Source organism: Carassius auratus, unplaced genomic scaffold (genome assembly GCF_003368295.1).
Source record: "Carassius auratus strain Wakin unplaced genomic scaffold, ASM336829v1 scaf_tig00214111, whole genome shotgun sequence".
Classification (NCBI taxonomy): Eukaryota; Metazoa; Chordata; class Actinopteri; order Cypriniformes; family Cyprinidae; genus Carassius; species Carassius auratus.
The window spans coordinates 8926-36064 of NW_020527523.1; the positions used below are offsets into that span (position 1 = coordinate 8926).

The 27139-nt window shown below is 37.4% G+C and overlaps 1 protein-coding gene across 2 annotated transcripts; it reads right to left on the bottom strand.

The window, feature by feature from the left end:
- Positions 1 to 27139, bottom strand: LOC113091176 (tubby protein homolog). Of its 2 annotated transcripts, XM_026256622.1 has the most exons (10): positions 26981 to 27139; positions 16248 to 16382; positions 8632 to 8808; positions 7951 to 8072; positions 5488 to 5679; positions 4901 to 5013; positions 4311 to 4425; positions 3939 to 4037; positions 3376 to 3547; positions 3 to 2565 (listed from the first exon to the last, which is right to left on the bottom strand). In XM_026256622.1, exons 1-10 carry the CDS (start codon positions 27093 to 27095, stop codon positions 2432 to 2434), a joined length of 1374 nt encoding a protein of 457 aa, XP_026112407.1. In that variant the 5' UTR covers positions 27096 to 27139; the 3' UTR covers positions 3 to 2431. The 2 variants fall into 2 exon arrangements, with proteins under 2 accessions (XP_026112408.1, XP_026112407.1); XM_026256623.1 differs by lacking the exon at positions 8632 to 8808 and having other exon boundaries at positions 1 to 2565.

Below are 27139 nucleotides of genomic sequence, written 5' to 3' on the forward strand. Positions count from 1 at the left end.
ATACTGACCACTGTACACATTTTACAAAACAGAGTGACATAATAGTTATACATTATCAATTTAACACAAGAGTGGTGAGATTTTTTTTCCCAAACAATGAAAATTAGCACTAATTTTCAGTTTTTAACCATTTAGAGAGAACCCAAAAACTGTTATAGCATTACATGAAGTATAGAGAGTGCTGGAATGGTTTCACGAGGCAGTTAAAAAACAAACTTTAATAACTTACACAGATTTCTTTGCAAATTGGCCAAAGAACTTTACATATACTTTATAATTTTTCCTTTAAAAAAGTAATATTAAAAATACTTTTCCAGGGGAAAGACAGGATGTCTGAAGCCACAACATTTCTATGACAAAAAGAATAGTAACAAAAAAGGTATGCCATTTACAGCAAATTTCATCTCTTTATACTGGATTAACAATCTAAATATTAGTTGTTGTTGTTTTAACTTAAAAATGCACAGTTTGTGCAATTAAGAATGTTTTGCGTGATGGACAACAAACTTGAAATTTTTCAAAATTAAACCAAGGGGCTTTCGGCAGGGAACAAAATGATGATGGATTGATTTCTCTAAAACACATTCATTTAACACTAACGTTATATGATTTCAGACAATGAAAAGATTTTTTTTTTTTTCCGGTTTCCAAAACGTTTTTGTGACGTTTGACTGAAATGAAAAACAGTATGATAAAAAGAAACCTTGAGTCGTGCTAATGCATAATAGAGCAGATCTAGTAAATCAGTGTGGCCATATGAAGACTATTCAAGAATAGTTTGGCTTTAAGGGCAGTGTGTGCAGCAGGTTTTATGTTTTGTTATGTTTGTAGTTCAGTTGCCACACTGATAACTCCGCTTCACTTATTTCATTTCTTCATTCATCAGCATTGTTCAGCAAAGACACAGAAGTGTTCAATACAATTATAAATGATGATGTGAGTTTTGTCTAAATTCCACGCTGATGCTTTGTTCGATCCACAGATTCACAATTATCCTCATGCAGCAGGAAATTAAATAGATGACTTTGTTTGCATGCACAGTTATAATCAAACTACAATCACTTTATCAAGATCTGATAGTCCGACCCCAAAAAATCAGACCAGTTAAATTTCAGTTGGACTAAAATGTTTCTATGGCAAATTACTAATGTAGGCAGACAGAAATCCAACTTTTAAAAGTGCATGTAAACAACACTGGCTTAAGAAAACAATGTAGCATCTCACCAACTTCAAGCATCACAAGTGTTTCATCCAAAGGCACAATATTTACAGCTTTCCACCATTCATCTCTGAATAAAGTGCTCAGTACATTCCCCTACAAATGTAGTGGGTCAGTATGAGGTGATTACAGTATGTACTTACCCTGGTATTGACCCTCACATAAACACACTTCTTCCACCATGTAGGACTTCAGGGGCTTTCACACCAGAGCTTCTGGTGTGGATCTGGATATGGTGAACCATTCATTTTGGTTTGTTTAAATTATATAAATGTCATTTGTGGGTCTCATGTTCCCTTGAAAACTGTAGATAAACCGTTTGCAGAACTGTGCAGATGGACACAAAGTGATAATGATGACATCTATTTTGTGGAATTGTCATACATTCATCAGATGATTTTTAAGAAATCCAAACCAAAAGCTCGAATGTGGAGGCACCTTGGTCAGGCTTTGTGCTTGAAGCACGGGGAATTATTGGCATGGGGTAAGACACAAGCAGCAGATGGTATGGAAATCTATAAATACATAAATAGTGGATAAATATGTTAGACTGTCATACTTCATACTGGCTTCGGAGTCCTTGTGAAGAATGAACTGATACATTAAATATGTAAAAGACGTTGTATGAGACAAGTGACTTGTAGCTGAAGAAATGTCACATATGGAAGTCATATTGCAAAAAGTTCATTAAATCAAATATCCAAATTGTTACATCACAGCTACATGTTATTTTTCTTGTGAAAAATCATAACTGATAGGTTAGTAAACATTAATTATTTTAGAATTATGACCATGGCAAAATGATTTTAGTTTTTAACCTTAGGGACAGAAGTACTACTGTAAAAGATCCTTATTTGAACATTAGCAAAAGGTTAGTTTTAGCTTGACGGTTAAGTAAAGAAAGTGAGTAAGAGATTTTTGACTGTCAATTAAACGAATGCATCCTCTTCTGATAAACTCCCACAGTTGAGCTTTGAAGTCTTTGTGCTTTCCCCCAACTGTGATGCCCTTTTTTAAAAAGTAGAAATGCCACCTTGCTCAGTCATATTCGCACAAAGAAACAAACTCGATACGCAGTCATGCCTCCAATGGAGGATCTTGAGAGTGGGACCCAGCTGCTTTGGAGTTCACCACAGCCCTTTACTCAGTGATTGGGACTGTAAAGCAGTCTGGCTAGGTCCTTTCGTTCTTGTGGCTGGCAGTGAGAGATGGCTACTCACAGGCTAGCTTGCTGTCAAAACTGGACAGAGCAATAGCAAATGCCTGCAGGGCACACATGGGGTAGTTGTAGTCCATTGTAAAGACGTCCTCTGCTACACGACCAAACTGCATCACAATGTAATCCGCTGCATTCAAGAAAGACAGAATACAGGGATGAGAATACAGACAAAACAAACAGGTACTTCTCTGTGTGGTTTCTAAAACACAATCCATCTCTGGAGTATGTAGTGGTTGGACACTTTTGGACACTATTTCAAAAATACTATTTCAAATATCTGATTTTCATTGCATTGCAGACACAAAATATCAAACAGAGTGGCTTTGGCAAACAAGTCATGCTAGCGCTTTTCTGAAACACTATTTTCAGTTATTTTAGACAGGTATTTTTAGATGGATGTAACATGAAATCAGTTTAAAAATATATATATTTTGTAAATTTCCTACTGTAAATATATTAAAACTATTTTTTTTATTAGTAATATGCATAAGAACTTTAAAGGCGACTTGATTTTTTTGCATTCTCAGATTAAGGAATTTCAAATAGTTGTATATTTACTGTTATATACTGAAACCTAACAAACTTCATTTTCTGAAATGTTTTGACTGAGAAGTGTAATTGTGATATATTCCTTTAAAATAAATGATACATTGATATTTTCTATATAATGCAAATATGCTATACATTTCTAATTGTGGCTTACAAGTGTCCAAATACATTTTGAGGCCAGTTTATACCTCCAGATTTAATATAATATTTACTATATGTACTTCTACATATATATGTGTTTGTGTGTGTGTGTGTGTGTGTGTGTGTGTGTGTATAATTCTACATGAATTACATTTTAAGGCTAATATTGTTCTAAAACTAATATTGCTGTTGCCTTGTAAACCATGCAAGCAGTACACAAAGCTTAAGATTATCATTTTTAACTCACGGTCATTGTCATGAATGATCTGAAAATTTTTGACAGATGCTTGGGTGACCCTGCCATGGAAGTTAAGCACATATGATTGTGTATCATCGTTCCAGACCGGCGTCTTGTTGTGAAGCTCTATCACACTCTCAGTGCTTTTGTTCTGCCATCGAGCCAGTAGAGACTCGTGGTCCTGCAAAACAACAGACAGATGTGGGGGATTAGCTTTCCATTAGCGCATGTAACTTTGCCACTAATGCTAACATTTGTATACTGTATACAAAAATAGGCCAAGGGTCACTGGTTGCCTCAGACTAATGTTTTACATAAGTAATACATTACCTAGTATTTTACTGGTCATGTAACACAAATGATAACATCTAAATTAACAAATTGAAAAAGATTTCCACCTTGACAGCCTTTAACAGCCTTTGATCGTGGAAGTATTTTTGAGTAAGTATTTTGAATTTTGAAAACTACAATGAACCTTTTGAGATTGTAGCTAATAACAGCCTATTTAAACACAACTATAGGCCTACATGCTGGATTATGCATTATGCTATCTGAAACAGCCCTACACTCACATTTCGAGGCCTGATGGAGACTCTTTCATGGTCCATGTTCATTCCGGGAACAATGACGCTCATCTTCCGAGGCCCCTTGAACCCTAAAACATTTGTTTCCTGCAGAACAGAACACAAACATCCGAATTAGTCACCATGTTTATATACATGTGACCCAAATCTACTCACTGAAGAGAAATTCTTAGAACTCATTCATCTACACTAGCATTTTATTTCCTGTTTTTCCTTCATCAGTGGTATTGCTATGCAAAAAAACAGCCAGCAGAGGTCAGGCTTGGCTCATGGTTGCTTGTGGCTCTGAAATGCAGGGCCCTCAGGGCTGGGTGCTGGCTCTGTGCTGGCCATTGACCGAGATCATGCTCACAAACTCACGTAGCAGATTGCGGCAAGCTCCTGTCGTAGATTCCCTGCTTCTAGGCTGGAGGTGGTCTTGACTGGGTTCACACCGCTGTCATATACCGTAAACTTGGTACCCATAAGGTTTGATCTGTGGGGATGACATCGTACTTACTGATGAAGTTCTTACAATGAAGTTTTCAGCGTGTCACAGCAAAGGAATGAAGCTCCCAAAGACTGTCAAGAATATGTTCAGGCCACATTTCACACCAAAATCAAAAGAAGAAAAATAATACAAATTAAAGCTTTTTCTTTTTAGTACTAATAAAAATTATGGAATAGTAACATATACAAAATCAAAGATGTATGTTTTTAAGCAGCTGTAATGAGACTCAGACATTAGAACGCACACAGTGGCTTTCTCCTCATATGAACGAGGACACTCCTGCACAACAGCAATGAACCCAATTACAGTTTTAAATAGGTTCACACAGACTCATTAAAGGTCCCTCTTGAATGTTTAGACAGAGACAGATGTCTCTTGTCTCTAAAAAAACAGCATAGTTTTAAGTTACGCTACTGTATCTTATGAATCACGCGACACAATGAAACCTCTTTAAATCTACCTCAGTTTGCCAATAAAGCTCTCGCCGCCCCGTGATAGGTCAGTAGGGTCGATGGAGATGAGGTAATTGGATGTTTTGCTCTTCTTTCTCTTCCTCCCGGCTAAAAGGAAAACCTAATGTATAACAGAATTTAATTGGACACCGAAACAGCAGCACAAAACGGACATCAAAAACATCCGATAGAGATTGAGACATAAACAAACAAACAATCAGAGACAGCGTTTCCATATATTGTTTTGAGAAATGACAACCAACTATATAACACATATAGATATACATATACATATAGGGAAGTTGGCTATATGTATTATTCTACAAGGTAAAAAAGATGGCTATAAAACATGGCTTTTAACATATGATTTTTGATTTTAGGATAAGCATTTACCAAGCGAAGCAATATTATGCTGAGTTGTCATTTAGCTCTCCCTGCAGGCTAAATATGGTTCCTTTCATCAGAATCAATCATTTCAAGCCCTTTGGCAAATTGGATGAATGGAGTGTCACTGATTGGGCTTGATTGCTGGTGCTAAACAATGATGACTTCTTGGAAAACATGGAAATAATCATTGTTTCGGTGTGTGTCTGACCTTCTTGCCATCCTCTCTCTCCAGATGGAGGTAGTAGGTGGGGTACATCCCCCTGTCCATGCCCTTTTTATCCCGTGTGATCCTGCATTTCACAGCCACTCCTTGAGGTGCGGGTCTGAGAGTGAACTCCTCCAGGTCATCTACGTCGATGGATGGTTCATTGGCCAATGGGCTGGAAGCTGAGGTCGCCTCCTGTCATTGATTAGGCAGATACAGATTGATCCCAGTCAATTATAAATTTACGTTAAGAGAAGGGTACAAAGTGTAAATAAATAAATATATATATATATATATATATATATATATATATATATATATATATATATATATATATAAATCAAAAAGTATGAGACATGAGGAAAAAAAGCTGATTTAATAATAAATAAATAAAAATCTGAACACCCACTGAAAAATAAGATATGTGTTATATTTAAACCTTGAAAGCAACAAGAACAACAAATTGTGAAGAAAAAAAAAATGTTCACATAAAAGTGTGAGTTGAACTTAATTGCACAGATTACATTATATAAGCATTTTCACTAGTGCACTCATTGCTTGACATTTGGACCCCAGTGTATATTAATCAAATGTCCCTGTGGTCTGAAATGTAAGCAGCTGGATTAAAATGGAAATGTTAAAGAGCAACAAAGCAACCCAGTGACGTTATTAGGTTCAGGCCCAAGAGACATGGATGAGCAACTACACAACCAAATGAATAACATCCGAATTTAGACTCCCATGAAATTAGTTTACTGGAAGAGCTCGGATAACAGACAAATAACAAGAGGGAAAAAAAAAAAAAAATATATATATATATATATATATATATATATATATATATATATAGTAAATATATATATATATATATAGGTAAATATGCATGTGATATGCACAAGTGAATAATATGAGATAAGGACCATTACTTTAAAGTTTACAGATTTTAGTTTAATGTTTTTTTTTTTTTGCAGTGTGACAAATAAATACAATTTAAAAAATCTCCATGTAGTCTCTCAAATAATAAAAGCATAAAAATAAACTTGAATTTTTTTTCTTCAGAATATATTACAGTCACAATGCATAACACTACAGGAATTCTCCCAATTTGACTTATCTACTAATACAGTTTTCTTAGTAATAGATTTTTATTTTCTACAAAACACTGTACATTGTGATCACCAGTGAAACAGTGGTAAGAGCAGGGGTTTCATACAGGCATGGTTTCCATCAAGTTATTTTAAGAAAGTAATCATTTCTCCGTTGCCATAGGAAACAACGGGACTCTGACCCTCTGTTTTCAGCATTGCAGGGCTTGTGCCAAGACAGACACAAGCGAATACATCCTAGCATGACAATCCACAGACTGCTTGTGTCAGCATTGTACATGTAATATAACTGGACACAGATGAGTTCACATTTGGAGCTAACGCACATATACTGCTCAAAATAGCAGGCAAGCTTCAGTTTAGACAGCAAAGGACAAGGAATGACCTTCACTATGCAAAAGTGCAGTTGGGGAATCAACAAAAATGATATAAATTTGGTCAGCAATGCATTATATACTGTGGGTGTCAAGTCAGAATCTTATTGGTACTGAACTGCATCTAATCCACAGATCTTTAACTTTTTTGCAGGCCAAGGTCCCGTTGGTGTACTTAGTGACAGAACAGTGACCCTCTACATACTGTAAAAAGAGTTTTATATATTAAGCATGACAGCATTAAGCATCTCATAACTTGTATATAGTACCATACTAACGCATTTTCATACATTATGATGCTTAAAATAATCCTTTGAATCCATATTGAATCATATCTGTACAGGTATTCAAAGTCATATGTATATAACAATATAATTTTAAAGCATTTTAAAAGATTATCTTCTTTAAAAAAAGTCTAATGTGGGAGGAACAATGAAACGTTTTTCTGACTTCCACCTTCTTAATTTTAGCTTAAGTTCAATTTTTTTTACTATTTTCTACTATTTTTATATAATGCATACTTTGAAGTGCAAAAACCACACACACACACCTCCCCCCCCCCCAAACAAAACGACAAAATACACTATATTCAAAAGATCAAGAGTTTTTATTTATTTGACCAAAACAATAAAATTGTGAAAACTCATTACAATTAAATATAATTGTTTTCTATTTTAATGCATTTTAAATGTAATTTATTCCTGTTATGGTAAAACAGATTTTTCAGCAGCCATTACTCCAGTATTCAATGCTTTGAAGCACAAGAAATTTCAACATTTCTTATAATCAGTGTAATAGATAATGTCTTTACTGTCACTTTTGATAAATTTAATGCATCCTTGCTGAATAATAATAAAAAAAGGCATTTCTTCAAAACAAAACAAAAATGTATGACACCAAAGTTTTGAATCGGATATTAAATATTTATCTTCAGTCTCCTCTTAGTTATGAAAAGGTAATTATGGTAACCATTATTAACAGTCTACCTTGCTGGACTTTTTGCTGGTGGCAGATCCAGGTCTTGTGTTGCTGTTGAGCTGAGATGAACTTGAGCTGACCAAATCATCTTCATCCTCTTCTTCATCAAAGTTCATGCTACTGGAGATTCCTTTGAACAAGAAAAAATATTGAGGAGTTAATTAAATAGTGTGTCAAAAGCAGAACATGTGGAGAGAACAGCAGCAGGCATTAAGCAAACATGGAGGCATTATGCAGTGCAAATAACTGCACTCTGATGCCAAAAGAGCATTAGACACAAAACCAACGGATTACATTTAGGATAAAAAAAACCACCACTCCTAGTCAGTTCTATAAATTAGCAGAAAATAGAAAATTATATTAAGACAAAATTATTGTCCATAGTCCAGATCCAATCATACCGATTCTAATAAGTCATGCAGACAGTAAAGACATGATTTAATCCAAATATGTCACAGAAGGAGGAGAGAGAGGCAGACACTGAATCTAAGTGCTATATAGCATGTAAGATCTCAAAGTGTTTGTCACCAGATGATGTTATTATAGGAACATGACGTTGTGTTGCATGTTAGGCGATCGGTGATACTGAAGAACAATCTACAAATCATGTCTCAAGATGGCAGCATTCTCTCCATCTGTCTCTCTCTCCGCTCTCGTTTGCGTTACCCTGAGGACTATCGCTGGTGTACCTTTCTTCAGCATGGTGACCCGTAGGTCCTGTTTGCCCTGTGACTGTGTGTTGCCCACTGCCTCACCCTGGCCCTCTGCCTCACTCTCCAGGGCAGGTGAGTGGCCCACTGTCAGGATCTGAATCTGGTTGCCCAGCTCCTGACCCTCATCCTGGAAGGCAGCGGGCCCATCAATTCCTGTGGTACCACCACAACACAGTAACACTGTTAACTCCACCATATCAACCAACCTCTATCCACTCTTTGGTATCACATAAATGATGGTATACATGGAAATATGGAGACAGACATTTAAATCATAATGCGTGAATGACTTCCTCTGCAGTATTAGAGTCTAATTGATGGACCTTTTTCACACAAACACTACCGGATTATTTAGATTTTTTTTAAATACTTTTTAAAAGTTTCTTATGCTCATCAAGGCTGCAATTATTTGATAAAAAAAAATACAGTAAAAACAGTAATATTGTGTAAATATTTTAAAATTAATTTATTCCTGTGATGACAAATCATTAGTCCAGTCTTCAGTGTCACGTGAGTCCTTCAGAAAACATTCTAATATGCAGATTTTGTTTTGCTAAGTTAAAACAGCTTTAGCTGCTTAATATTTTCGTGGAAAATATTAAATATAATTTTTTAAGGATTCTTTAATGAATAGCACGATTAAAAGAAGAGCATTAATTTGAAATATAAATCTTTGGTCTTTACTTTCAATTTTGATTTATTTAATCGGAATAAAAGTATTTATTTATTTTCCTTTTTTTAAGAAATCAACATATTAGAAGGAATTTTAAAGTATCATGTGACACTAAAGAGTAGAGTAATGGCTGTTGATGACTCAAATTGAATATTTTTAATTGTAAAAATATTTACAATTATTGCTATTGATATAAATTATTAATATTACCATTACAATATAACAATATTATTATGTATTTTGATCAAAGGTAAGCGTAAGATACTTATTTTAAAAACACACAAAAAAATCTTAATTATTCGAAACTTTTGGCTGGTAGTGTATGCAATATATAACCTTCTCAATTAGCTTTTCATGTGCTGATGCTTTTAAGTGCCCTTGGGGTTTCAAGAATTGTCTTTTTATCAGATGCTCTTATGTCAGCCTGGATTCTATATTTCACCCAATAGTCACTATTAGTGAAAGAACATGTTGTCCCAGTCAAGCACAGCTACATGCAACCGTCCAGATTATAGCTACCATCTATCCATGCATCCAACCAGGCCATATTAAGTCATTATAGCTACTGAGACCCTTCTTTTCCCCCTCCAGGGATTCGTCTCCTGTACAATGTCAGAGAATTAGCTCTGACTAGATGGCTGAGAGGCATTAGTGCTTGTGATTGCAGAATAATCAGTACTGCATTTAGATGCTGGGGCTCCCTAACAAGGTAAGTAATCATCAGAGAAAAAGCCAGAGAGACAGAGAATATTGATTAATCAAGAATAAAATGAACAAGATTCTTGCATCAGCTTATTCTTTCACAGCTTTGGGTTGAGAAACAAATCTATGATTTGAAATCATCATTTGTGAGTCACAGATCTGTTTGTGCAGGTTATTCTGCAGATAAAGCACCATGACCTGTGTCAAGGGCTGCTACACGATTGTGGGGGAGATGATGTTCTGCTATCACAGTCTCAGAAGCACCATAATAAAAGAGCAACAGGTGACTAAATACTGTAGCTCTGTTCAGACAAGCAGAACTTTTTATTATTATTATTTTTAAAGCATATCTGGCTCAATTAGTTTCAGTTTTTTGCAGTCTTTTTCTTCTTTCTAACCACATCCATACCCGTTTCCAGATAAATGTTGTGTACATCAAACCTACTTTGTAAAACTAAAGAAAGCGGTCTTCAAACCTAGATTGGTAAAGTTAAAACTACCAAACATGTTATGTTTACAGGAAGTGCTTACAGTAGGTTCTCTTCTCACAAAATAGAGTGCTGAAAGAATAAGTCTTAGAACCCAGAAATAAATGTTATTCTTTGAACTTCCAGTTCCATTGTCCTGAAGTTAATACATGGGTTTTTAGTTAAATGCCTGGAATAATGTCTGAGGCTAACACTTGCTTTGCACATTTTATTCAAGATAACACCACCAGTGATTTTTTGTCTTGAGAAAGGTGGTTGCAAACAAGTGGATAATTGGGACTAAAGAGGTTGGTGGAGACATTAATGTGATCACCCAGAACAGGAAAACTACTTGCTTAGATCTTACTTAGAACTACTTACTTATAAAATCGAATAATAACTAGTTTGCTTTTAAATGCACAGACTCGTTGTGTTTACAGTATATTCAAAGTCTCGCGAGCCATTCTAAATCAAACTTGTAGATTTTAAATAAATATGCTGCTGATTATTGACTTTTGGTGATTGTATTTATATTCAAAATTCATAAAAGTTGTGTTCATTTGTAGAGATTATCTTGATAAACAAAATATTTAAGAACTATAAACTTTTGTCGGTCATAGATTATTTTACGCAGTGATCAAAAGGAAATGGAAAATCCTATTGGCTTTTTGTCAATGGCTAATTCCAGGTTTCTGGGTTGGTCTTTGAAAGCATACCATCCCTGCAGCACTTTATTATTGTAATGTAAAGCAACACCTTCAGCATATGAAGGCAAAAAATAAATGTTTTCGCCCCCAAGAAATCCAAATGCTCCCTTGTGTGTCATACTGGTGCTGAAGTTGAGCTAAAAGCATCACCACTTGATGGATTGAGCCCCTGCTCCTATTTGTCTATTTCATGAAAGTTTTTGTCTTGTATTGATGAAGGCCGCAGTAGGTCATCTCAGAACTGCTCTTGGCAGGCAGACAGTGACTGCTCTTATAAGGAGTATTAGAAGGGATTTTGTTTTTTTCTTGAAAAACTATTGGCAGTACAACAGCAGTTTGGTTCCTCTCCAGGGGTGCGATCATTAATGCCGTGTGCCACGCTGTCATTGACAGAGAAAGCAGTGAAAACCCTCAACACACTTTCAAAGGGAAATGGATTTAGATGAGGGGAAATTAAATGCAAAAACAGTACAGGGAACAGGAAGACATGATAAGATTGTTTGTAGCTGTGGAAGTTAAAACAAACACACCACATGAGAGATGGCAGATTACAATAGCTGATGTTTGACTGGAATTATGTGCTTTTTATTGGTTTACTTTTATCCAATTTGCAAGCAAATTAACTATGTTTTAAACCTGTATGACTTTTTTTTTCTTCTGATGAACACAAAAGAACACACATGGAGGAATAATAAGTTTCAAACTGGTAACAAAACAATCACAGAGCTTCCCCCTTATATAATGACAGATTCTACAAAACCTTTAGATAAAAAGCAAATGCTTTTTATTGCATTGTCATTTTATTGCATCAGGGTTGTTGTTGTTTTTTTCAAGCAAATAATTATAGAAATTTGAACAGAATTTTTAAAGCTGAACATAATAAATGGACAAGAGAGTTAGATTTTCAACAAATTACTATCTCCAATCTTCGTTCTGCTTTAAAATAATTATATGTGAATAAATCGCCAGGTCCAGATCATATTTCTCCGTTGCTTTTAAAATTAGCGGCTGATTTTATTTATCTTTTGCTGACAAATCAGTTTAATTTTTCATTAACTAATACAATCCCTAAGATCTGGGAATCAGCATTTGTAGTTCCCCTGTCAAAGGGGTTGATGCTTCTTTAATGGATAACTATAGACCCTGATCTAAGCTCCCGATGTAGAACCCAATGTGTACAGATGGAAGGTGTTTAGTCAGATCCTCTGGAGGTTGTTAAGGGAGTCCCACAAGGATCTGTGTTGGGGCTGTTATTATTCAGTAATCTGCCTTAATTTTAATATTGATAATGCAAGGTTCGATTTTTATGCAGATGATACTATCATCTATTGTTCACCCACCTCTAAGCAGCAATCTTTTTTATTGCTTTTTTACAGTCTGCTTTTGATATTATCCAACACAGGTTTTGGGATTTGAAGCTGGTTTTAAATGTTGGAAAATCAAAATGCATGTTATTTTCAAATTCTAAAACTTCTCAAGAAAACTCTATTGTTCTTCGGACTTCTCAGGGGAGCCAAGTTACTTCGATGTCAGAGTAAAAATACCTGGGTATTATTATTGATAACACATTACATTAAGTTGTGCTTTTCATTCTGTGGGAGGAAGAAATTAGGGTAACACTTTCTAAGAAGCCTGTATTTATAATACATTATAAGGGTATTCTTAAGGCATTATAATGCATTTTTTTTTAAGTATAATTTATCATAAAAACAATCACTTATTTGTGTTTTAAGTTTAAGAGTATGATTATTTATAACACACAATAAACACCATATTAAATCTACTTAATTTATAGTATAATGGGCTGTATCAATCTTGACATTTAAGATCTGGGCAGTATCTTACTACAGCTTGTAGAGGTTAGATGTAGAGTGTTATTTGAGTGTTTCCTGTGGAGCTAATGTTAATTAATTGATGTGAGCGTAATACTACAACTGAAAAATGTGATGTTTTATATGGTTACATTTTTTTTTTAATGGCCCCTTAATCAATCGACTATAAGCAACTTTGCAACTACATGCCAACTCTCATTAGAGTATTAGTATGCTCGAATGGTCAAATCTAGTGTAGTAGAATAAGTTGATGTACTTGCAAAGACACTTAAATTCAGTTTATCTGTTTGTTGACCATCAAAATAAAGTATTAGCATATATTTAGAGGAGCAGACATACTAATACTCTAATGACCGGTAGTTGATATGTAGTTGCAGAGTTACTTATCAACAGAAGTCTAAAGGGTACCATCAAAATAATCAAACCGATATTACAATAAAAATAGTTCAAAGCAAACATGTCATATTACACATTCATCTGATCTTATGGCTGTTTGAGAGTATTGTTATTATTATTATTATTATTATTATTATTACTACTACTTATAAGTGGTCTTTGACCGCTTTAAGTAACATAAGAAAAATGTCAAGATACAAGACTTATAATAAAAAAATTATAACTATGAGAAATATAATCCATTGTAAAAGTGGATGCAACATGTTCATTGTGTTACACATCATCATACTCTTAAAAGCTATAACCACAAATAAGTAAACATAATATATTACAACTGTTCTTATGAATACTCATGAGATGATACAACATAGAAGTTTTTTTTATATTGCATTATGCATTCATTATAATGCTTTAAGAACACCATTATAATGTATTATAAATAAAGGCTTTATACAAAGTGTTACTGAAATTAGTGTCTGTTTTTTTTTTTTTCTTCTACCTGTTCTCAATTGTGTGGATAAAGTGTATCAGCATGCTCCCTCTTATCTTCATGCCTCCTTGGATGTTTTGTGCCATGGTGCTTTGAGATTTATAACTGATTGTAAATTTTCCAACACATTTTTGTGAACCATACAAAAGAGTTGCAAGACCTTCTTTGAGTATTTGGAGGAAATGCATATCTATTGATATTACGCCATTTTATCCCTGCTGTTTTATTCAAAAGATTTTGTCTGACAATTATCAATTACATTCTCAATCAAATTATAATCTTTGTGTGACCTTTGTCAAAACTGATCTTGGTAAAACTTCCTTTAAATATGCCACCACTTCAGATTGGAATCTTCTCCAAAAGGAGACTTATTTTTATATTTATTTTTACTTAGAGAGTGGTCTTCAGTCTAGAGAGTGGTGTGTGATTGTTTTAATTGGTTATACATACTGTGTTATGTCAGTTTAGGTATTGTATGTTGTAACTTTGTTGTTTATTTGTTTACACAAACTTGGCTGCCTATCTTAACCATGACACTCCCGTAAAAGAGATTTCAATCTCAGTGAGTCTTTTCCTTGTTGAATAAAGTTAATAAATAAATATTTTAAAATTTAATTGGATCCAAACAGCATTGGACTCCATTGACTTTCATTGTATGGAGAAAGAGAACGAGACAGAGAGAAAGAGAGAGAGAGAGAGAGAGAGAGAAATTTTCCATAAATCCTTATTTTGTGTTTTACAGAATAAAGACATACAGGTTTGGAGTGGCATGAGGGTGAGTAAATGATGACAGAATTTTCATTTTAGGGTGAACTGTCCCTTTAAGGCTATGTCATAATGTAGTATAACAATTAAACAATGCAGAAAAATAATAAAAATGCTAACTGAAATTGCTGCCTGTATGGCATGCACACATATACTTTATATGCATAGCAACAAGGCAGTTTTGAAATCAATGTGAAAACTCCAGAAAAAAAAACACTACAGTTTTAATACTTTGAAAGAAGTCTCTTATTCTCAACTAGGATGCATTTACAGTGGAGAAAATATTTATTTGATCTCCTGCTGATTTTGTAAGTTTGCCCCGAAATTAAGTTTTTTCATGGTACATTTATTGTAACGTCTGAAAACAGAATACCAACAAAAATAAAAATCCAGAAAAAACACATCCTATAAAGGTTAGAAATTGATTTGCATCAATAACAAGCTCCTCCCATGTAGTTTGGGGCTGATCCCTCACTTTTCTCATGGTCATCCTTACCCCATGAGATGAGATCATACAAGGTCTACAATCTTGTCTCTGATATCCTTTGGCATCTCTCTGGTCTTACCCATGGTGGTGGGAGAGGTTGGAATGGAAGATACAGATTGTGTGGACAGATGTCTTGAACACCTAACGAGCTGAGATAAGTAGTAACTTCTTAAAAGTGGTAGGACTAATCTGTGTTCCGCATGGACACATAACTTATTTCACTTACTAAAATGTAAATCAAATTCTAACCTTCATATAATGTGTTTTTCCTGGATTTTTTGGGGTAATATTCTGTTCTATAAATAAATCTGTTAAAATAAATCTACCATAAAAATTACAGATCCTTAATTCCTTTGTAAGAGAAATGGCAAACTTACAAAATCAACAGGGGATCAAATAAATATTTTCCCTATTTGATCAAAAATAGAGTAAAAATTCTACTTAAAAAATTGTTACAATTTTAAATAGATTTGTACTATTTTATTATATTTTAACATGCAATTTATTCCTGTAAGTGCAATGCTTAATTTTCTGTAGAGATTATTCCGATCTTCATTGTCACAGAAACTATTTGAATATACTGATTTGGTGCTCAGGAAACATTTCAATGTCATTTCATGAAATCAATAATAATTAATATTAATAATGCTGCTTAATTTTTTTGTTGAAATCATGAAACCATGATTTTTTTATGACAAAGTTCAAAAGAACAGCATTTATATGATATATATATATATTTTTGTAACACTGTAGTATTTAGTATATATAGTAGTATACTTTTGATCGAATTAATGTTCTTGCTAAATAATAATAAATAAATTAATAAATAAATCAATATTACTGATCCTGAACTTTTGGACAGTAGTGTACATTCATAAAGGAACAAACACATTTTTTTGCATGTTGTTGTGATGAATATGAACATCCTCAATCTTTGTAATGCTGATAATGACACAAACTTAATCACTGGATGGCACAAATGTCCTTTACGCATACAGATAAACACACACACACACACACACAGTTTTTCATGCACATGCTAGGCCTGACGGTTAACAGGCTGCTCAGCTGACCTTTGTGCTTGCCCTTTTTCTCCTTCTTGGCACTGGCAGTCTGAGGAGTGGAGGTAGGCGGTTTGGTTTTTTTAACCGAGCGAGGAGCCTGAACCTCTGCTACGGCTTTAACTTCTTCCTGTTCCGCTTCTTGTACTAAACGAGGAGGTGCAGGATGAGCCAGCAGGAGCAGAGAAGATAGTGCCAGAGAATACAAAAACAAAAGGGGGGGGGGGGGTATATAAGTATATGAGGAGAAGAAAGAGAGTTAGCAAAGACACAAAGCATAAACAAAGCTTACACACAGAAGATAGCTGCAAGCACAAAAAATGAATAATAATAATAATAACAAAAGTATTCCACTGCTACCATACACCCCTGGAAGCAATTTTAATTTAAGGGGACTCAGTGGCTGTCAGAACAACCAGGACATCAAAGCTTTAAGACACAATTCATTCCCTCTCACAGTCTGCTTCTTTTAACTGTCCTTCAAGGCCGTGAACTGCTGTGCTTCCTGCAAGCAACAGATCTGGAGGATTCACTCATAAAAGTGCATATTACTGTCAGTTTGAAACTTGTCAATAGCTACAGTACACCACTACCACTGAAAGGCATAAAGAGAGAAAGGTGATCAATGGTTTAGTTATGGAAAGTAACTACAGAGACACTGACTTGCTATTTGTGAAAAGAGAGAGTGACGCAGTGTTAAACAATAAAGTTACGTTTTGTTACTTGCTTTGGGAGACTGAAGGCATCAGTTCACAGGTGATTAAAAGCTTCTCTGTTCAGACTCTGTATATGCCTCAATTTCTGCATAAATGTGCAATGAAACCCTTAAACGTTGTTGTAGTCATTTAAATTATAGGGCCTAATAATTACTTAAGCTTAATAAGTGAAATAAAATCCACAATTAAACCACAATCATGTAAAGTATTGTTAAAGCAAACACTGAAGGAAGGTGTCATTTTCTCCAAGATTATAGCTATAAAGTGTGAGAAAGTTCTTTAAATCATTAAATTTGAAATTATATTATAAAATTTAAGGTCTGTTTGCATTTCCTATGCACTGTGTCTCATTCACACAAATAATTGATAATTATCAGACCAAACCTGGTAATTACAGAAAGGCCTGTAACTGAGCTTTCATGGAACTGGATAGGACAAAATTATGGCATTTTAATTTCTGATTTTTTATTTATAATTTCATTTTTTATGCAATAACATTGCTTCTGCAATTCAGATTTTTGTGTAAATGCATTTACTGTATGGCCCGTTGTGCAGCAAAATATTCTGTGAAAATGCATCTTATGAGGTATACAGTACATGCCACTTCATATCATCCAATAGGGCTGACAAACACAAATGTACAAAGAAGAAAATAATATGCACAGCATATTCATACAGTTACAATTCACTGAAGCTCATGCTGGATGAGTGCCAAAGACTCTTTGATGAGACAGCACAACACTGAGGGAAACACTGTAAATTATTCATAATACTGTATACAATATACAATACAGTATGCACTAACAGTCCCACAGTACAGGTGTCAAATCATCAGCTGTCAAATCAAATCATCAACTGAATGATGATTTACAGGAATGTTCTGGTTTCAATACCAGTTAAACTCTATTGACAAAATGTGTGGCATCATGAACACTGAAAAAATAAAAATTTAACATGTCCCTCACCTTGTAAAAGAAAAAAAAAACTCTGCTGATTCTTCATTAGACTGAGGTCGTAGGATCGGTCACACAATTTCTGACACAGTCAGAATGTAATCAAATTCATCTGCATGTCATAATAAGCATTCAAAGACTGCTTACAGTATGCACAGTAGTGCTGTTAATGTTAACTTAAACAAAAAACTATTAAAAATAGTATCCAGTAATTCAAATCAGGGCTCTGAACCGGTTCAAGGAATGAAGATGAAAACCGGAAACAAACAAAATTTTGACAGGAACAGAACCAGAAACAGAAACAAAATCAAATTTTATAGTTCCAAACAGAATCGAAAATTTGAAATGGCCATTAACCGGTTAATAACGTTATTTTATCGTTCCATTTAATATTTGAAATTTGCTGTCGAAGAAATAATAATTCCAGCAGTACAGCATATGCAAATGTGACGCTAAGCTAGGGAGTGTAATGTCCGCTCAGCTCTTAGAGTTTATCTGAGGATAAGTGAGATAAATTCAACAGATCACACACCTGCAGCCTTCTGTGAATGGAGAATACTGAAAAACGAACCCATATAGGCTTACATAAAAAGGAATATAGGCATATACACTAAATATATTTCACTTAAATCATATTGACAGATTAACGAAACAAAAGAAAAAGTGTGCTAGATTACGGTTCATTGTGACACGTTCCAAAGTTTTCGGAAAGGAAAACGAAACTGCAGAGAGACGTTTTCTTTATTTTGCAAAAGCATTACAGTTTTAATTATTTTTGCAAAAGCTGACAGCTTTGAATAATGTCTTGCTTCTATAACCAATCGGATTTGGTATGACCATCGTCCTGACACAACATCATTTTGCTTTATTAAAGCCTGTACATTAACAAAATAAAATAGAGTTAAAGAAACAAATAAAAAGTTAGACTGCTCCGTTGTACATGTTGCGTTCAGAGTGACAGCACCTCTGTGCTGATACAGCCGATTTGAAGGATGACGTTTTATGTAGATAAAAGTACAAACACTATATAATAAATAATATTTTAGAATCCAGATGCGTCGGGAACATGGAAACATTTGGATTCGTGCCGGATGAGAGATGCAGGCATCAGCTTCAGCTTAAATTAATTTGTTTTTGGATTGACGTTTTTTTCATAGCCTAAACTTGTTTTGTTTTCGAGAGAAACTAATAGCTGTTTTTATAATGTTTGTAAACATTTTGCTTTAGACTACAGGCATTTTAGCCTTCATTATTTCGTAAAGTAATAGGGCTAATAAAATGCAATGCCACAACTTAATTTTTTTTTCCCGCTTTCATCCTTGAAATGTGAAATTTAAGGTTAAAATTAATGTTCTATAACTTTAAATTCACGAGTTCACATCTACGTATATTAATACCGTAAGTTTATGCGTATTTGGCGTGCTGTCCGGGTGGAGGGCTCCGAGCTCGGGATGTGGCCCGAACCCAGAGTACTCCCCCCGGTTGTGGTAAGAGTAGATGGATCTATAAGTGAGGAGAAATGGGGTGGAGGAGGGATGCTGAAAACTGTCAATGAACAGAGATAGGTTCTGCTGTTATTTATACCTTGTCATGAGTTGATTACTGATTGGTCTCCACTTGTGTTAATCAGGTTAATGAACTGCGACTGTTCCTCCCGAACTTTGTTATAAAACAGCATTTCACGAGTTCACATCTACGTATATTAATACCGTAAGTTTATGCGTATTTGGCGTGCTGTCCGGGTGGAGGGCTCCGAGCTCGGGATGTGGCCCGAACCCAGAGTACTCCCCCCAAAAACAAGAGAGCAAAAGGACAGCCGCCAGACTACGAACCCCCCAAAACGCAGAGATTTGGCGGGCTGACGTTTTTAGAAGTATGGTCGTTTGACCAGGAGATCTTGCATTGCCTCTGGCAGAAGTAGAGGAGCAGGCAGGTCCTGTTGGTTAATAGTTGAGGAAGAAGCGGTTACGATGTCGGGAAGACGGGCTCCACCGTCTGCCTGCGAGGTGTAATGATATATTGACTAGATGCGTAATGTATCCGCTGGGAGGCTGAGGCTCGCTGGACAGATAGAGGAAACAAATTATATTCCTGCATCCGCTGGAAGACTGGCTCGCTGGATGAAGAACAGAAAGAGATGGATGCATACTGCGTCCACTGGGAGACTGAGGCTCGCTGGACGGGTAGAGGAATGAATAGGTATTTACTGCGTCCGCTGAGACACTAGTGCTCGTTGGACAGACAGAGGAAACCAATAGATATTACTGCGTCCGCTGGGAGACTGAGGCTCGCTGGACAGATATGGGAGACGAATTATGTCCCTGCGTCCGCTGGAAGACTGGGCTTGCTGGACGAAGAACAGGAAGAGATGGATGCATACTGCGTCCGCTGAGAGACTAGTGCTCGCTGGACAGGCAGAGGAAAAATATGTATTTACGGTGTCCCCTTGGAGACTGAGGCCCAATGGACAGGTAGAAGGAATTAGATAATTACTGCATCCACTGAGAGACTGGTGCTCGCTGGACGGACAGAGAAATCAATGGATATTTCTGCGTCCGCTGGGAGACTAGTGCTCGCTGGACAAACAGTGGAAAAATAGATGTTATTGAGTCCGCTGTGAGACTAGTGCTCGCCGACTGATAGAGGAGACAAATAGGTATTTCTGCGTCCACTGGGAGACTGAGGCTCGCTGGACGGACAGTGGAATGAATAAATATTTACTGCGTCCGCTGAGAGACTGGTGCTCGCTGGACGGACAGTGGAAACGAATAACTATTTACTGCGTCCGCTGAGAGACTAGTGCTCGCTGGAAGGGCAGTGGAAACGGATAAATATTTACTGCGTCCTCTGAGAGACTGGTGCTCGCTGGACGGGCAGTGGAAACAAATAAATATTTACTGCGTCCGCTGAGAGACTCGTGCTCGCTGGACGGACAGTGGAAACGAATAAATATTTACTGCGTCCGCTGAGAGACTCGTGCTCGCTGGACGGACAGTGGAAACGAATAAATATTTACTGCGTCCGCTGAGAGACTGGTGCTCGCTGGACGGACAGTGGAAACGAATAAATATTTACTGCGTCCGCTGAGAGACTCGTGCTCGCTGGACGGGCAGTGGAAACGAATAAATATATACTGCGTCCGCTGAGAGACTGGTGCTCGCTGGACGGACAGTGGAAACGAATAAATATTTTACTGCGTCCGCTGAGAGACTGGTGCTCGCTGGACGGACAGTGGAAACGAATAAATATTTTACTGCGTCCGCTGAGAGACTCGTGCTCGCTGGACGGGCAGTGGAAACGAATAAATATTTACTGCGTCCGCTGAGAGACTGGTGCTCGCTGGACGGACAGTGGAAACGGATGAATATTTACTGCGTCCGCTGAGAGACTGGTGCTCGCTGGACGGGCAGTGGAAACGGATGAATATTTACTGCGTCCGCTGAGAGGACTTGGTGCTCGCTGGACGGACAGTGGAAACGAATAAATATTTACTGCGTCCGCTGAGAGACTCGTGCTCGCTGGACGGGCAGTGGAAACGAATAAATATTTACTGCGTCCGCTGAGAGACTGGTGCTCGCTGGACGGGCAGTGGAAACGGATGAATATTTACTGCGTCCGCTGAGAGACTGGTGCTCGCTGGACGGGCAGTGGAAACGGATAAATATTTACTGCGTCCGCTGAGAGACTCGTGCTCGCTGGACGGACAGTGGAAACGGATAAATATTTACTGCGTCCGTTGAGAGACTCGTGCTCGCTGGACGGGCAGTGGAAACGAATAAATATTTACTGCGTCCGGTTGAGAGACTGGTGCTCGCTGGACGGACAGTGGAAACGGATAAATATTTACTGCGTCCGTTGAGAGACTGGTGCTCGCTGGACGGAAAGTGGAAAACAAGAGAGACTTTTAAATTAAACTTTTTTATTTATTTTATTTTATTTTTATTTATTTTTTTTTTTTATGTTTGAAAACAGCGTATTATGCAGAGGCTAATGCGACTGGGAATGTGGGGCATCGAAGCTGATCATAAACCCTTGTTGAAATTCACGTCGCTTATTGTGAAAACTGAACAGCTTATTTCAGTGAAATGGCTTAACATGATGACTTTTTTTTTTTTTTTTTTTTAAATATATGGGGAGGTAAAGAAAAGGCTCCTGCGGGAGCAGACACTGCTGCGGCAGTGAGGAGATACGAAAGGGGCTCCTGCGGGAGCAGACACTGCTGCGGCAGTGAGGAGATACGAAAGGGGCTCCTGCGGGAGCAGACACTGCTGCGGCAGTGAGGAGATACGGAAAAGGCTCCTGCGGGAGCAGGCACTGCTGCGGCAATAGGGAGATATGGAAAAGGCTCCTGTGGAAGCAGCTCTGCATTTAACCCATCCAAGTGCACACACGGCAGTGAACGCGCACACACCGTGAACGCACACCCGGAGCAGTGGGCAACCATTTGTGCTGCGGCGCCCAGGGAGCAGCTGGGGGTTTGGTGCCCTGCTCAAGGACACCTCAGTCATGGCATGGCCGGGCCGTGGCTCGAAACCCACATCCCTAGGGTTAGGAGTCCACTCTCTAACCACTGGGCCCGGAGTTCCCCCTCCTTGACTGTGGGAAGAGTAGACAGGTTAGTAACATTTTCAACCTTTGTTCATTTTCAACCAATGTGGAGGAAGTTTTTTTTTTTTTTTTTTTTTTTTTTTTTTGCAGTATAAAATAAGAGGCAAAAATTATTTTACTATTGTAAATATGAGTTTATGACAGCGTTTATAATTAAACCTCGGTAGCAATAAATTTACCGTTGTCTGAGACGTCATGAAATGTTCTTTAGCATCATGACCATAGAATGTAGTCATGGTTCTGCAAGGTTTACCATGGTTTCCAGAGATCTGGAGCTGATTCTGGGTAGCTCGGTGGTTTGTGACTGTTGTCTCGTGGCGCGCTGTCTTTTAAGGGGCCGGTCACCTATCACCCCTTTTTTTTTTTTTTTTTTTTTTTTTTTTTTTTTTTTTTCTTCCTTCTTCTCAGGCGCGTCCGCACCGCATCGAGTTGAAAACATCTCAACTTTTCAGGATGCCGCAGCGCAAGAATATCAGACCTGAACTAGGAAGTTGGTCACCAGATCACAGGGTAACCAGTTAAATTGCATGGAGACACCGGGAGAGCGCCTAGATGTTCCTCTGAGGTGCTCGCTCATCGCAGTTGTGCTGCCGTGGTACACCATATCGGTTTTGCAAAGGGAACAAAGAGACGTTTTATTTGTCCTCTGTTTTAAAGTATTCTCATACTTTTAATAACAGTGGTCTCTGTTGTGATAGAATGCAACTTCTTCATTCGCCGTATGCCATTATGCAAGATGTAAACAGTGTGACGCGTCCACGCATTGCACGCATTTTGTAGTCGACGTAAACGATGGACGTCGACACGTCGTTGCAGCACTAATTAGTGGTGGAAATTATGATTCTTTCTAGAGATTCGTTCATTTTCGGTTCATTCACCAAAATGATTAGTTCAGAGATAATTTCTTCGTTTTACACAGAATATGCCAGCAGGTGGCAAAAGAGTGTATTATGTGTTATGTCTTACGTCAACGAACGCATTCACTTGTTACAAAAACTGATCTGGCTTTATTAAAATGTGTGTATAATCGTGTTCGATATAGGAAGTCTAATTGAGTTGTTCAGATGAACAAAGCACGGGTTTCTTGCCTAATTAGCATTTTTAATTGTTTGGTCAGACAGTTTGTGTATTATATATTCACATTCATCAATCGGGGATTAACCTTTCTTTTACGGTCTATGGATTAAACGCGGAGTTGCTAAATATCAAGACGAGCGTATGTGCACAGTACTGTACCTATAACTGCGCTTTGCATTTTCGAGATTGACATGTTAAAATAGCAGATTAACCCAGTTTACTCTAATTCAAATGTTCGCGAACAAGATGTGCCAGTTCATTTAATTCACAAACGACGTGTATCCGTTCATTCAGTTCGTTCACGAATGACAGGTGTGCCAGTTCAGTCATTTCACTCACGAACGATAAGATCTCTAGATCTAGTTCTGACTCATATGAAACTCGTTCATTGAAGGGCGTATTAGTTACTACATTCAACAAATCACATACTCGGTCACATCTCATACTCGAAGGCTATCGGCTCGATGTTGAGTAATTCTTTGACAGGATGAACGGTTGTTACCCGGTTCACTGAGCTGCGCATGCGCTGCTTAAAGCGCCGCGCTGCTATGAGGGGAGGAACTTTACTGAACTTGAGAAATATGAGTCCGTGGATAACATGAACGATTTGTTCGGCTAAAAGATTCGTTCAAAAAGAACGATTCGTTTACGAACGACACATCACTAGCACTAATGGATACATCTGGAACACTGGTTTCACGTTGTAGTATAGACTGTGGAAACAGAGGCTTCTGAAAACTATGAGAATCATTATGCAATGAAAATCATTATGTCTGTAAAACATACCAACAGACATGATTATGGCAATAACGTTAATTGCAGTTATGTGCTATTCACTTACAAGCAGTTCTAAAGATATTTACTTGCATGCTTTCATATTACGGTCCTAGAAAAACTCAGAATTTACTCACACTGCTGTCCTGCGGCAAAACGAGGGTATAATGATCACGCCAGTAGATGGTGAAATATGTCCCCAAGAAAATTGGTCCTGCCAGAATAATTGCATGAAACTTGTCTGTAAACCTCAGTGAGGTTTAAACATGCACGGTAAGGCAGATAATATCTTTGGACATTTCAGTGTGGATGATGACTACCTCATGGCCTGATTTAACGAACTTTAAGCCTCCTTTCCACAGCACGCGACATTTGTACACGATTGTCGCATTTCTCCCTCTCGCGGCAGGGGTGCTTAACTTTCAAACTGGTCGTGCAGTAGCCCTAACTGTTACCTTGACATGTTCACCATGGTAAAGTTAATAATTTGAATGAATAGAATGTATAATGTATGAATACATCGTCACAAATCAGATTACCGCCTAAATAAAAACAGTAGGTTTTGTGGGGCTAATCACGTAAATAATGGTTTAATAATTATTTCTGCCATAATTATTATGAACCACCATTTTACATAAATCATGTTGAAGAATAATGTCAAGGTTAACAAAATATAGGTAATTCTGACCTCGCACCGAAAGATCACATCCCGTCGGGCGTTTGCACACGGCCTGGTCGCAGAAGTTTAAATATTTGAACGCATCCGAGGCTCAATTTGGATCTGAATTTCCACATACATATGTGATCGGAACTCCACGCGGCTCTCGCACTACTTCTGGCCGCAAACCTGTATTTTACCGTCTTCATCTAAAAATGTATTGATTTATGACGCACGGTCTGCGCCGCTAGAGGAGGCGGCCTCAAACTGCGCCTCGGCCGGAAAAAAAGCCGCGGTGAAAGGCTCAGCCGCTGCGGGAAGTGAAAGAGGCTTGCTGCGGTAAGAACTGAGGAGCGGGCTGGTTGAATGCCTGCTGGTGTTGCGATTCCAGCGCTCAAAGAGAGCCCGGTCTTGATCGGGTCAATCGTGGCGTCAAGCGAGGCGAGCTTGAACTTTGCACGGTCTATTGGCCACGACGTGTGGCTTGCAAGAAGAGCAGCTGTCGCGATGACGTTTGATGGTGCTCAACGGCCGTGTTTAATGATCATGGTCAGCAAAGTAGCAGATCTGAGAAATCGCCGGTATGGATCTCCTTGTTGGAAGGAAAATTTCGTCTGTGATAAGATGACGGACAGCGCGAACCGGGATGCTGAAAAACTGTCAATGAAACAGAGATAGGTTCTGCTGTTATTTATACCTTGTCATGAGTTGATTACTGATTGGTCTCCACTTGGTGTAATCAGGTTAATGAACTGCGACTGTTCCTCCCGAACTTTGTTATAAAACAGCATTAAGATATAAAGGTAATATCGCGAGAACAGAACGCGGGAGATAAAAGTCTGCGCGCAGTAATGAGAGGTAGAGAGAGAGAGGGAGAGAATGACGCACACTGTATAATCAGATGTGGCTAATTCCTAATGTTCACCTGGTTGTTTTAATAAATCAAGTGTTATGATCTGCCGAGCTCCCTGTCGGTCGTCCTCCTTCCAACAAAGCCAACGAGTTAGCGCGGTAAAAACTGTAAACCCTGCATATAGAAACGAGCACATTACATTATTATTAGGTAAATTATAGACACATAATATTGTATTTAAAAAATAACATTAACCGGTATTTTTTCCACCTGAACCGGCTTCGGAACGGTAATAATTCAGAGGAACGCAGGAACAGAAACATTTAAATATCGATTCTGCTCGGAGTGAACCGATTTAATTTTCTTTTCGTTTTCAAGCCCTGATTAAAATAAAGCTGAAATAAAAATCCTTGACAACTAACTGAAATAAAACAAAAGTTTAAATTATCATAAAAATGACAAAAGTCAAAATGAATCTAATTAATATATATATATATTTAGAATTATAACCTAATTCAAAATATTACACACTACAATAGTATTATATAAATAATACTAAAATGAGACTGGTTGCCAACTAGGACTTTAATCAAACCAGATATCTAATACAAATAAGGTAGCCATAATGGCAAACAGAAACCTGGCATAATAATGCAGCGATGAATGGCTCACAATGTTTGCTCAGCCAAAATGAAGAAAAGGCTTCTCAAAGTTCAAAGGAAAGACCCCTGACACTAGAAAATGTTTTAATATAGATGACTGAGGTCTGCATTGACATTGTAGGAAGAGTTTATCTAGCACTGAGCAGTCTGAGAACAGAGATCAATAGAGTAACTCAAGCCAGTACTGTGGCAGTATGAAGAATGGCAGCATTGTTTGCCAAATATAAGCAAAACAAGCATTTCCATTTTCAATCATCTGCCTTTGTGAGCCACTCTGTTTGAGCAGCTTGGGTCGATATTAGCATGTCAGCGTAATGACAGCTTGGAATAACGTCTCATGCCCTCAAGAGTGAACGTGCCCCTAGAGTCTCTGTGGCATTATGTTTATTTGAAATAGAGAGAGTATTTATTTATGTATTTTTGATATGTGGCTTTGAACTGTACCATGATAGATGGTGCTGCTGTTGCCGCTGAGGTAGCTCTCCACAAGGGGAGCCTGTTCTTCCGACTGCCGGGTCCTGCGCACTCGAGAGCGCCCGTCCAGATTAGACTGCACCATCAGGGGCTCTTGACGTTTCTTTTTCTGCTTCTGTTCCAATAAAG